Source organism: Cryptotermes secundus, unplaced genomic scaffold (genome assembly GCF_002891405.2).
Source record: "Cryptotermes secundus unplaced genomic scaffold, Csec_1.0 scaffold625, whole genome shotgun sequence".
NCBI lineage: Eukaryota > Metazoa > Arthropoda > Insecta > Blattodea > Kalotermitidae > Cryptotermes > Cryptotermes secundus.
Genome location: NW_019738969.1, coordinates 300,194 through 313,895, shown reverse-complemented (window position 1 = coordinate 313,895; position 13,702 = coordinate 300,194). Strand labels below are relative to the sequence as shown.

At 44.6% G+C, this 13,702-nt stretch overlaps 1 protein-coding gene across 1 annotated transcript in view; it reads right to left on the bottom strand.

Moving 5' to 3' along the window:
- Nucleotides 1-13,702, bottom strand: part of LOC111871507 (17-beta-hydroxysteroid dehydrogenase 13) — a 141,887-nt gene that overhangs the window by 92,397 nt on the left and 35,788 nt on the right. The window contains exon 2 of the mRNA XM_023864667.2: nucleotides 12,095-12,182. Coding sequence (XP_023720435.1) covers nucleotides 12,095-12,159 — 65 coding nt within the window. The 5' untranslated portion in view covers nucleotides 12,160-12,182. The remainder of the gene's footprint in view (nucleotides 1-12,094; nucleotides 12,183-13,702) is intronic.

Genomic DNA, 13,702 nt, shown 5'->3' with positions numbered 1-13,702 from the left:
TGAGGTGGAAAAATCTATCAAGGACATGAGGAATGGAAAGGCTACAGGAGATGATGATGTACCTGGAGATGTGCTTAAGTTACTGGGAGAAGGTGGTTTGAAAACACTGACAAAACTAATAAACACCATATATGAATGTGGAGAGTGGCCCAAGGACTTTACAGAAGTTACAATGATTGCCTTAAAGAAAAAGACAAAAGCTACAAAATGCAGCGACCATCGCACAATAAGCCTTATTGCACATACAGCAAAGATAATAGCAAAGATAATTAAAAGAAGACTGCTTTTACCGGTTCGCACGGTCTCTTCGCTTGCAATTTTATATTTTTTCTTCTACCCTGAAGATGGAGGCGATACGTTCCTCCGAAACGTCGGTTAACACCACATATACACGGTGCCAAATCCCAGAAGACTGCTTTCTTCATAGTCACCGCCGTGAAAGCCTCAAATCTCACATAAGTTATTTTCACCCTGCAACTTTAAATTCAAATGGTTCATATAGTTCACCAGATCAGCAAAACTGCTAATTTCCAAAGCCATTCGGTATCTGATAAAAGTGGTTCGTGATGGTTTTTCTCGGTAAGAAATATATCAATTTCATTCCTGAGCTGAAAGAAGCGCGAAATAACATTTCCACAGCTAAGCCATCGAACTGCAGTATAACATGTCAGGTCAATAAGCTCGGAATCACATTTACCAGTACTCACTGGAAAATTAGTTCAATTGGCACATTTCTGCGCAATTCTTTCGCGGGCCGGATAAAACCACATTGCGGGCCGTAGTTTGGAAACCCTTGGTCTAGAAAATGTGGGACCCTCAACACCTCACAACCCTATGGGCCTTCATGGACTGTTACAGGAATAGCTTTACCATTTTAATGATGTACAGTCATGCCCCGTGTGTAGTTCTCCTTAATATTAATTGCATTACAGTTTAAATTGCATTGTGACTGAGACAAGTTTACCGTTAAAACTTGAAACACAATATCATTTTGTGCAGTGGATAGCTTCATGTCTGTATGTTGTAATGGACTGCTCTCATAAAGACGGTCTTTATACTGGTTTTTCCTAATTTCTTGTATTGTTATGCAGGAACGAGACGTTCGCTGGCGTTACTATGTTCAGTTAGTACAACGTGACTATATTCGATCATGTTTTCGCGGCCTTATGCTTTGCTGCGCAGTCAGCACTAAAGTTATAATCTGAGTCACAGCGCAATTAATATTAATAAGAACTACATACAGGGTATAATTGCACATCATTATGTTATCTAGTTTACTTCATATATAACATTAGGTACATGTAAACTATGGTAGGCCTTGCGACGAGCTGATCACTCGCCCGCGGAGTCCTACCGTATGTGTAAGATCTAGTAAACCGAAGTGAAACGGGGAGTTTCATGGAGGTAGGCCTGGGCCCAAATTGGGGCTGTAGCGCCACAGGAAAAAAAAATATGTAAACTATAACAAGTCAGAAGTTGGTAGATGTGACATAACGTCACGCGCCACAAAGTCAATTATTAAATTGTGTATCTAACGAAAACAAGAAGATGACCTTATAAGGGTCGAAACGTATAGTGTTGACTTTAAATTAATCAATAGACATTGTTGCGTCCGACGGTTGAACGTATTTAGGTCTTAATACCTTTTTAACTGTAATACACGCAGCAGGATACAAACAATAAAATATTTGTCTCAGAAATTGTGATCGAAGGAGCACGCGGTAGCGTAGTTGGTTGAGGCACTGTGCTACAAGCCGGAAGGTCGCGGGTTCAAGTCCCGATGAATTGAGCCAATCCTTTCAGCCGCACTATGTCCCTGAGGTCGATTCAGCCTCTAACAGAAACGAGCGGAAATGAGTACAAGAAATCTTCCTCGGGGTAAAGGGCGGCCGATGCTTAAGGCTGACATCACCGCCATCTGTCAGCCGACTCTATAGAAAATGTGGGAGCCTCGACGACTCACAAACCCATGGATTTCCATGGCCTGATACAGGGAGAGTTACTGTGATTCAGCATTTCTGTTTCGGCCGCATTAGCCATGACTCGGCGCTCAGAGGAAAGTCGTGAGATGTGCGTCTTCTGTTTCGTTCAAGGTTTTCATGGACGTGAATGTTAAGACCGCGATCATCTGGGATGTGACGCCGTGTAGTCTGCTGAATTTTTAGCAAACTTTTGAAGAAACTTTATGCTTCCATCTCAAGGGCAGAAGGAGATACAAAAATCAAGGCACCAGATTCATCCTGAACGTTGATAACTGTCTACCAGACTATACGGCATCACATCCTAGAAGATCGCAGTACAATACTGATTCTTGTATTTTTCTGAACTCTTGATATCGGCTATACAGTTTCAGAAGTCCCGTGGCTTTCTGTAACCGCTTCGCTCACTAATTTAAGTATAATTAGAATGATCAGTAACAAAAATTAATTGCAGGTAACATGTAATACCCAAGCCAGTGGGACATATCACATTCTTGTTTTCAGGAATGTACTTATTCAAAATCTTGATGTTACACAGGAAGCACCCCCCTGCGGCTTTTTCTGAGAAATTTTGTTTGTGAGTAGCACGGCGGCAAACTTTGAGAATTCGATCACTGACAGGTCCTGCATGTCGTAACTTAAAAGTAGGCGGTTTTGAAACCAACGCCAAGCAGGTTACCTGTCAGTGTAGTGTCAAAAACGACGTTAGGACTTTAAGGTTCAAAGCCCCAAATTGCAGCTAGCTGATTGGAGATCCAGAAATCGTGTAAACCCCAGTTCTCAAAATTACCCAATCAGTGGAGTGGGGGGGGGGGAGTGACTTAGCAGAGGAACTGACGTCCAGGGGACCTCAGTGTTTTCAGACAAGGAGTCACAAGTTAGTTGACAAACAGTTGCCAAACAGTCGCCAAGTGCCTGCTACTCGTAAATAACTCGGAAACAAAATCTGTGTTTTTCGCTGTTCTGTATAACCTCAAGTTTAGAGTGCTAAAGAAAGTGTAAATTGTGATGATAACGTCCGTTATACCAGGACTGTGCTAGATAAGGACCTATAGCATCCTTTGTATTGACTGTGTGTGCCATCAGGTGAAGGGGAGTGTTGATCTCAATAAATGGTCACAGGGTTTAAGTGCAAAGTAGCATTGAACCAACTGCTTCCCTCCCTGTCCTAAGCGAGGCCCTAGCAAACGCTCTGAGAAGGATCCCAGCTTTACCCACAGCTGAACTAGCTGACTATCACCTTTACCCCCTTTCCAAAATAAACCTCCGACTATTGTAAGCCGACACCACCTGAGCTTACTGGCGCCCAACCTAAGAAGAAGAAAGGATAGGAGCGACGAACAACTTGTGACTAACCAACCAACAAAGGGGGGGAAGTGAAGGTGGGGTAAGAACGGTTACAGAGTGAAGAGGTGAAGCCCAACGTAGGGCTGGACGGTTACAGAGAGAAAAAGTGGAGCCCAAGTTGTGGGCTAGAAGTCTCACTGAGCGGTTAGATTTCCTCGTATTATTGTAATGACTTCTTCTCTCAAAGTAACTTACTTATTCTTCATGACCTCATTTTATTAGACATCATGCGCTGTAACTGGACAGCGTCGCCAAATATTCTGTGAATTGTTGTGTTTTGAATGGGCCAGAAATTCTTCACTCTAATAGTGAGCAACTAGACAGAATCCTTCCTGAGAGAATGATGGCTGCCCGTCCGGTCGAAAAAAAAATCCCCATCTTTTAAGGAACAGAAAGATTAATCACCATGAGAACCGAGTTTGGAGCGACCGGGTCAGCAGCCCTGGGGCCTCCACAACTGCAAATTCAGTCCTGATCACATGTTTGGACTCAGTCGTGGTCGATGTCAGTCCACGGGAGACTTAAGGTTCTCACGAGAATGGCTGTTTTCTGGGATGTGACGCCATGTAATATGGCAGATTTACCAAGTCTGTCCTGAAGATGGAGGCAGCATATTCCTCCGAAATGTTGATAATTTTCCCAAAAGACGGCCACCTCCTTACAGTCCACGATCCCACGTTTTGAGCGGGCGACGACAGTTGAAGTCTGAGCCAGTGAAGCCACTCTGTTCGACATTTTGTTTCTACATATGTGTAATTCAGTAATGTGTTGATCTCATATCCTGGTTTAAAATGTATTCTGTAAACGCTGTTGAGGGGCACTCGAGGCTGTACGCTTGCTGTGGTGACGTTCAGAGCTACTCCCCGAGCGGAAAACATTAGCTATTACTTCCCTGGCCTCACTATGAATTGTTCCGTGCGACTGTCGGTGTGCCGTGACAGTGTCACGAACACCACGTAATGCAATCGCTATGACTGGTACCAACCAAGAAGCAGCACAACGTACTATACACCTGACCACACTCCGAGACGCTACATTCCAAACTGGTAGTACCCACGCCGACGTAAGCTGATAAGACTGCTCCCCCCCGCCCCGCGAGAGATGGTATGACCCCTCTACCACGGTTGGAGTTCCAGGAACTAACAGTACAAATTTTATTAGGGATTGTGCAGAAGTTCTTCGAGTCTGAAAGATTACCGTGGCCAATCTAAACTGGGAAACGCTGTCTTAAAATGTTAATTGGATCAAGCAACGCTACAAAAATTCCGTCCTTCTAAGAATGATTTTGCTCTCCGGTGCTAAGTTCCTGTCGATAACGTGCCCCTTGCTCTGCAGGTCAGAGTGGCACGATTAACTTGATAACATCAGGCCCTTGGCAGATGAACGCTGTCAGTTACCATAATCACATTTGCGCTCCACTTATGGTATAACTAGTCCATGCAACCGCGTAAACAGTTCCGAATAACGCAGATTATAACGTTTTGAATTAAATTTAAGAATGCACGCTTAAACAGATTTCAATGAAAATCCATGTACGTGGTGTAGAACTTCGGTAAGGCAACACATTCATCCGAAACGACGGCAAACATGTACCAGACTACACAGCGTCACGCACAGGAAGGCAGCACTCTTCATGAGCACTGCCATGAGAATCTCGGGCGGCAGATGTCGCGCTCCCGAGCACGAGTATCACGCTCCGGCCCACTATATTGTATTGGCATACAGTAATCAGAATAATATAAATTAAATTTAAAAAAGTGAACTACGTCTTTAGAATATTTGGACCGAAGAGAGATTAAGTGACAGGGGGTTGGAGAAAACTTCATAATGAGGAGCTTTATAACTTGTACTCTTCTCCAAATATAATTAGAATGATCAAGTCATAGAGGATGACGTGGGCAGGGCGTGTAGCACGAAATGAGGAGACGCGCAACGCATATAGGATATTGGTGGAAAGCCAGAAGGAAGGAGACCACTAGGAAGACCAAGGCGTAGGTTGGTGGACAATATTAAAATGGATCTTAGAGAGACAGGATACGATGGTATGGATTGGATTGATCTGGCTAAGGATAGGGACACGTGGAGGGCTCTAGTGAACACGGTAATGAACCTTCGGGTTCCACAAAATGCTGGGAAATTCTTGAGTAGCTGCAGAATTGCCGGCTCCTCCAGAAAGGCTCGGTTCCAGGAGTAAGTAAGTAAGTAAACTACGTCTTTATTTTGTAATTTTTGGGAGCTCATAAATTTAACGTGTTACGGACATNTTCCCTCCCCCCCCCCCCCCACGTTGCCCAAGCCAACCCAGTTGCTGCTCAGACGGCATCATGACGTGGGCACTTGCAGCCCTGGCTTAGCGAGAACATGGGTTCAGTCCCGGGACAGTTCTTTATGATATTTTGCAGACAAAAAGTTGCCGAGGTGCGTATTTCTCTGAGTCCTTCGGAAGGATATGCACACGGAACCCGTAGTGAATGACAGTCATTACCTTACGGAAGGACGTTCTAACATGTAATCGGAAGCAAGGACCATAATATTATTCTCAGAGATGACAAACTGCTACCCATTGCTTTGTGTTGACGTGTCATATGACCTTTTCGTGATCTGCACTGTCTGTGACTACTGTGACGTTGCAGCAGCAGCGCACTGTATCTGTGGGACGCTTGCAGACTATGCAGCGTCGAATGAAAGGACGTTATTTGAATGATTATTTGGAAAGGAGCAGCAGTGGCCTAATGGATGTAGTACTCAGGCATTTGCCTGGGGGGCAGCTGTTATGCTGGGGAATAAAAGTGGAGTTATGAAACTATTACAAACTCCGTGGTTTTAGTCCGAAATCCAACTATACCGACCGAGCGACCTCCGCTTGTTGGCGAAATTAGTGCCAACTTTTGCGGATAGAGGGTGTCGCGTGGTCAGCGCAACGGATCCCCACGGCCGTTAATTTCGGTTTTCTAGAGCGGCGCCGCTATTTCCTTGAAATAGCTCCTCAATTATCCTCACGAGGCCGAGTGGACCCCGTTCCAGACCCACTACTTCTCAGAAAATATGGTAGCGCCGGGAATCGAATCCGGACCTCTGGATCTGTAGTCAGGAACTCTGACCACTAGACCACAGTCTTATTGAAGGACAAATTTCCTTCTTTATTGGTGTGGCACTGCGCTAATCACAGATTAGAACTCTCGCTTGGTGGCAGTAAAATCTGTTTCAAAAGCGGTATGTCCTGCATGAGGAGTCGCTTAGACACGGCGGACAACTGAAAGTGTGTGCAAACTTGCTGCAGATCCAGCTACTGAAAAGTGGCCCAGCTTTAAGCACGCGTTGGGTAGCATCAGGTTTCTGGACAGTTTCAGCTATTTCGGATAACTTTGATGGTGGATAATGTACAAAACGTTAATCATTGTACTATGAATTTGCATCTAATTTGTTGTATGTGAGAAGTCGAAACAAAGTGTAACATAAAGAGAAGTCAAGATCTATTCTAGTCTCGATACAGAGAACGCCGTTGCATAACAGAACATAACACGATTGTGAATACAGACGATCAGATGCCCAGCGCGCCAACAAACCTTGCATGAACCGAGTTCTATAGCTCCACTAGGTACTCTATCCCTGCCTGTATCTGTAACACTTCTATTATGCTCGGCTTATTCTACTTGCTTGGATTACTCTTCGACTCTGAAGGTGGAAGCAGTAAATACCTCCGGCCTTAACACCTCGTTATATAGCCTCGGGTTGGTCCAACAGAAAACAGTTTCCTAACAATTCTTCTGTAGTTATACAGGTATGTGTTTACCTCGCCGTTGCGTAGCATCTGCTGTGACTCCACTATTCCGACTTTCAGGCGTCATGTCAAAATATATTACTGTCCGAGTTCTGTAAGTTAACAGTCACAAACACGGAGGCTTCGAAATTTCGTGGTTACAGCTGACAAATTATAATGGGGGGAGGGGGTTCATACTTCTGGAGAACGCATCGGTAGATTATACAAACTACTAACATATCGTTTTGCTTCATGGCCATGTAAAGAGTGTGACTGATGTCTTAAGCTCATCCCAGTAGTTCCTGTAAACTCCCAACGACTCATTTTTGCTGAGGAATTTGTCACTGAATGCTGATAAAGCATCGAGGTTGGTAAACAAGAACATCTGTTTGCAGTTTGGCAAGTAACGCTTAGATCACGCGTTCATCACGAGGTAGGGGTGAAGAGGCCTACTTCTCACAATGTATTGTACCTTTGTTGCTAGCATTTAGAAAGTCTACAATAAGGCTGCGGATGCTGTTACAATTCGGCCATATAAATATCCCCTGGTTTGTGAATCTTGTTCTTGGATCTATATTGTCTTCCCAAGATTCACAAACCAGATATTCCTTTGAGACGCTAGTGAAATCTATTGTTTCCCCTTGCTATGCCCTGGCCAGTTTTTCCGTAAGATACTGAACCCTCTTGTTGGAAAATCCGGTATTTTTCATAAAGCATTCGGGCCACTCCTAACAGTTGTTACAATTTGTAAACCTTGAAATTCTAGACACCCTCGTTAGCTTTGATGTTGTTAGTCTCTTCCCTAATGTACCAGTAGACGAAGCCCTACAAGTCATCAAAAATAAGCTCCATAGTGATAGGATGATTGCAGGTCGAAGCCATTATGGAACTGCTGGAAGTCTGAGAACAACAGAAATATGGCATGACTGTAGGGAGCTCTCTATAACCCATTATTAGCAGCAACTTCATGGAGCATTTTGAGAAACTGGCTCTTGACTCGGTGCTGTGGCTACGGTCTGGCCTCATGGCCCAGAGCGGTTCCAAAATTTCCTCAACCACCTGAACAGTTCAAGGACTTCTTCGATCCAGTTCACTGTGGAAACAGACAGAGTCACTGTGGTTCCTTTTCTGGATGTTGTGGTCATCAGGAAAGAGACGGCACTGGCCAACGAAATCTGCAGGAATCCCACCCACACTGCCCGATATTTCAACTTCAACTTCAACCATCCGCTGCATGTGAGAAGAGGTTTATTTCAGAGTCTTCAGAACAAAGCTTCCACCATATGCCAAGAAAGACAAGATCTGTTCAATGAAATTACTAGCCTGAGGCGTGATCTCCAGCTCAACGGTTATCCCCAAGGTTTCATTGACTCGGTTAATAAATCTAAGAGTAGCAGAGGTCTGCCCACATGTGAAGGGTGCTTCGGAGAAGTTCAAACTTATAGGGTAACAGTATAACATTAGGCCCATCTTAAAAAATAACACACATTTAGGAGTTCACTCATGAGAACCAGGCCGGAAAGAGATCCGTAACAGAGGGCACAGTGCGTCTGTAACATTATCTGTGAATGTGGCTAAGCTACACAGGAGAAACAGGCAGACTTCCAGCAGTGCAGCTTGGCGAACATAGACAAAAAAAAAATTCGAAGAGAATTTTCTAGAAAACTCAATTTATGGCAACATGCCTATGAAGAGGATGATAGAGTAGGTTGGGATTTTGGAAATTGAAAGTAACATCGGGTATAGGAAATGCAAAGGTTACGGTCATGTAGCACGCTTAACGAAAGCGAACGGGCAGTCAGCAACTCACAGGCAAGAGCAGTATGAGCGAGCACACATATTTAGTCATGCAGTTAAGCTTTTCTTCCACAGATGGCACTAGCGGTAGGAAATGATTGGTTTCACAACATGAAATTCTCCAATTAGGCTTGTTTTCATGGACTTGGTTCGTTGGTTAGGTTTGTTTAATAAAATTTCCACCTCATTTTGTCTGTTAATTTTAGGTCTCTGTATGCTTTATCACAATTTGTATTGCATTCGTAAATTTTTTCTGTTACCTCCCATTGACAAAGCCTGCTCTCTGGTGTTTATGTGTAAATAGCTGCAGTTACAATCCTCCCCCAAACATGAGGACGGAAAGAAATCTTCCTTCCGAAGCCTTGTGTTCTTTTGTGTTTTTAGAATACCAAGCGTTAAACGAAGCCCAGGACTTATCCGCCCATGTAAGACCCTTTCAAACCGACTCGCACTGTACAATGTGAGTCGTAGCTTAATGTCTTGACTTGAGGAGCATGCGCCTGAGATAACTCCTAGTCGCTCTAAATTCTTGTTGGCAGCAATGCACTTGCACATGCGCATGTCTGACCTTAATCTCCGGAACTTCAGCTCCTAGATATGTATCTGTGGTGAACGTGAAATATACAGAGTGTCCCAGGAGGAATGTGCCAAACTTCGGGAGGGCGTTCCTTATGTTAAAGTATGCCGATATAACCCAAAACACCTATGTCCAAAGTTGAACGGTTACGGAGATAATGGCCCGAGAAAAGTGTGGTCTTCTGGCGGGTCCTCGCACTGTACCTGTCAGCTGAGACGTCTTATCGATGTTTGTTCTTGAGTGTGGTGATTCACACTAGCCGTAAGCTCATGTGCTACGTACAGAGTACGTTGCGGCTGCGACGTGAATGGTTGGTAATTAATTGTGTGGAGTTGCTGAAATGCCTTTTGTGTTTTCAAACTTGGAATATTGTGATATGCATTTTGTGTGTGGATTTTGCGGTGGCAGTGCACGTGCTGCTGTTGAAGAATACTAAAGGCGTTTTCCCCATCGAAGGATTCCATCTCGAAGTGTTTTTACGCAAATTCACCAGACATTGCGTGATACTGGTTCTCTTCCGAGTGTTTCTGTGCACTCTGAAAGGGAGGATGTACGAATGATAAACACACGAGAGAACATTCTTGAGATGGTTCAGAGAGGTCCGCGTCTGTCAACTCGTAGAATGGCCTCTCGCATCGGCGTATCACTTATGCGGGTGTGGCGAACTTTACAGGATGAAGAGTTGTATCCTNGCTTGCCAGTCATGTGTCATGTATAGTGCTTGGAACCCTAAGGACAACTATGACACGGCGTGCGAGTTTCTTCGTAGTTCAATTTAATAGCTTCATGTCATTCACAAGTTAGTTTGATGTTACGTACATTATTAACATTACAGAAACCACATGTTCCTGCCAGTTTTAATATGTATTTGGTAATCAACAAGTGTGTAACACCTGTCAAAATTTGACACTTCTCTGGCCATTATCTTCGTAACCGTTCAAATTTGGACATAGGTGTTTTGGGTTATATCGGCATACTTTAGCATAAGGAACACCCTCCCGAAGTTTGGCACATTCCTCCTGGGACACCCTGTATACGTAATATGCCGGCAAAGATTGGAAACACAAAATGCATTGCTTGTTAGATTTTGGTTGCTGCAACCAGAATAAAATAATCATCCTGATGCAGTGTTGCGAGGAATACGTTAGAACAGAGGAGTGTAGGCGCATGCCCACATGAAATTATCGTGATTTAAGTAAACTCCATCAGATATCCATTGTTCCATATCCGCCGAAATTGGGATCAAGATGCTTGTGACTCTTACTTCTTGTTGGTTGAAGGCTCATTAAGAACATATTTTGAAGAAGAATCATTCTGCTGTCCTTTAAACAAGCTCCAATGCCATGTGCTTCTGACTTAGGGGGCTCCAGGGCCGCGCCATAGCTCAAGCGGTTAGTCGCTGGGTTTCCACCGCGGCGGCCCGGGTTCGATCCCGGGTTTGGTCAAGTTGGATTTGTGGCGGACAAAGTGGCGCTGGGGCAGATTTTCTCCGAGTACTTCGGTTTCCCCCGCCAATCTTCATTCCACCAATTGCTCCACAATCACCCTCACCTATCATCTGGGGCTGGTACAGTAGGCCAGAAGTGGCCGCAGTACAAGGGACTTAGTCCCACCCCACTAGCAATAAAAAAAATAGGAGGCTCTATCACGAAAGCTGACAAAATGTCGTCTCCTTTTAAAACTTCCTGATTAAATTGCCTCCTAATTCGAGAAATGGCCGAATAATTTTGGTTAATGCTGCCTTAAAGAAAGCAAGTTTAAAAGGTTATAAATTTTCCTAGTCTTCCCCGGGGCTACTGTTCATGCAGTCATCATAGGCAGATGCACAGGAAGTCTGAGGTAGATGTAAAGTGTGTGGTGGAATAGGCGATGCATTCATCCTTCTAACTGCAGTCATTCAAAACCGCAAATGACGAACGAGACACATTATTACGTAAAATAACAAGGACACGAAATTTCTTGGAAAATCCCACGTACTTTATAAATTACTGCATGAAATTTAAGGACTTTTTCGTCATCAACCGCTTTGACGGCCTTCATATGCCACCTACGGCCAATCAGTGAAGAAGCTATTCTGTAAAATTTTCCTTGGAATGATGAAACAGTGTGGACTTCAGTTTTAAATCAATTCTTAACAAGGATAATCACTCGGCGAATGCAATTGGTCAGATTTGCTTGGTTCCTCTGACTTCCAGTCACTGCACCATCACCGCTCAGAGTTCGTCAAGATAGCTTACATTGTTGCATCAAATTTACATCCCTCAAAGAGAGCAGCTGCATTGTTTTGGAATTCTGCACATTGTAATTGTATGTAATGGACCGGGTAGCTCAAACTTAAGCAAGTGCCTTCCCGAGTCTGAACAGAAAATGTCTGGTGTTTATCATGAAACCGAGTAACTCCAACTGTACTCCGGTTGGTTCACTATGGCCTCAGTTTCGTTGGAAACTGTGTACACCTAGGCCAGTTTCGCAATTCCTTCATTTCTAGTCCGTAATAAATCATGGCTGAATATTTTGTATATATACAATTCGAATTCTTCTTGGCCCGAAGCGTAGATTTGTGAGGACCACTCGCGCTTCCTGTCCCTCTGTTTCAACTAGAAGCTTACTGATATGTCGGCCGACCGCACTTACCGAACAAAAGTAGTCCCTGCCGCGGCGCCGGTAGACGAGCCGTTGGAGCTAGAGATGGTCACCATGGAGACGGTAAGCGCGACGCTCTCTGCAACAATGCAACAGTTCTTATGAGCAATTCCTGTGAGAAACAGAACCGTACAAATTCGACATTTTTTCAGCTTAATAAACAGTTTGTTTCTAATACAGAGCAGTTGGTTCAGTGTTTATTTAAAGAAGCCGTATAAAGTGCAGAAAAGGGCCGCGCCATTGCTCAAGCGGTCAGTCGCTGGCTTCCCGATCCCAGGTCTGCTCAAGTGGGATTTGTGGTGGACAAAGTGGCGCTGGGGCAGGTTTTCTCCGAATACTTCGGTTTCCCCTGCCAATCTTCATTCCACCAATTGCTCCATAATCACCCTCACCTATCATCTGGGGCTGATACAATATGCCAGAAGTGGCCGCAGTACAAGTGACTTAGTCGCACCCCACTAGCAATAAAAAAATTCAGAAAGGGAGTTCGCGGTAGCGCAGTTGATTGAGGCACTATGCTAAAAACCGGAAGGTCACAGGTTCGAGTCCCGATGAGGTTGATTTCTTTCAATTTACCTAATCCTTCTAGCCGCACTATGTCCCTGGGGTCGACTCAGCTTCTAATAGAAATGAGTACCTTGAATCTTCCTGGGGAGGGGGGGGGGAAGGACGGCCGGCGCGTAAGGCTGACAACCTTGCCGCCATCTCTGAGCCGACTATCTAGATAATGTGGGACCCTCAACGTCTCACAACCCTATGGGCCTTCACGGCCTGTCACAGGGATAGCTTTACTTTTACGTTTTGTTATAAACTGCAGACTGTGTTTCTCACAGAATGAGATGAGGAGACATTCTGGACGAAGAAATGGAGGAGAGGGGGAACTGCTCATACATCTGAGGGCCAGGATAGCTCAGTCGGTATTGCGACGGGCTGCGTGCTGAAAGGCCGGTGTTCGATTCGCTAAAGGGGCAAGAGTTTTTTTTTCTTCTCCACAGCATCCAGGCCTACTCTGGGACCCACCCAGCCTCCTGTTCATGGGCTTCATCTTTGGGGTAAAGCGTTAGGAAGTGAATCTGACCACTCCATCCAGTGCCGAGATTACGAACGGAGTAGCCATACCTCCACGCCCTCATACGTCTTCAGGACGTGGTGCTTAATTCGTTTACTTTTACCTTACCGCAACATTTCAGTCGAGAGACTTACGGACAGCCGGAAAAGCCCATCACCAGGATTCGAACACGAGAAAACTAGAATTCGAAACAGGCCTACTAACCGCTATACCGCAATTCTCAGTCTTTTATTTTGTTAACTCTTCGACTTGCTCAAGTGACAACGCTTCATACTTGTATTCTGAAGCTTCCTGTTCAAATCTCGGCCGGGTCGGTACCTCAAATTTCGCCATGAACGCTTCTTTCCACTTTCCATTCTGTAACATTCAAAACAAGCCTCATACTGGAAAGGGTGATTCGCCTGTCTGTGTCGTCACATGGCGGCTGCAATGTACGGCGGAAGCACTGGAACGGCTTCAAGAAACCACAAAACCATAATTACGTAAGTACAAGGAGAAATAGTTTCTACTTCTGCGCTGCGCGATGCTTT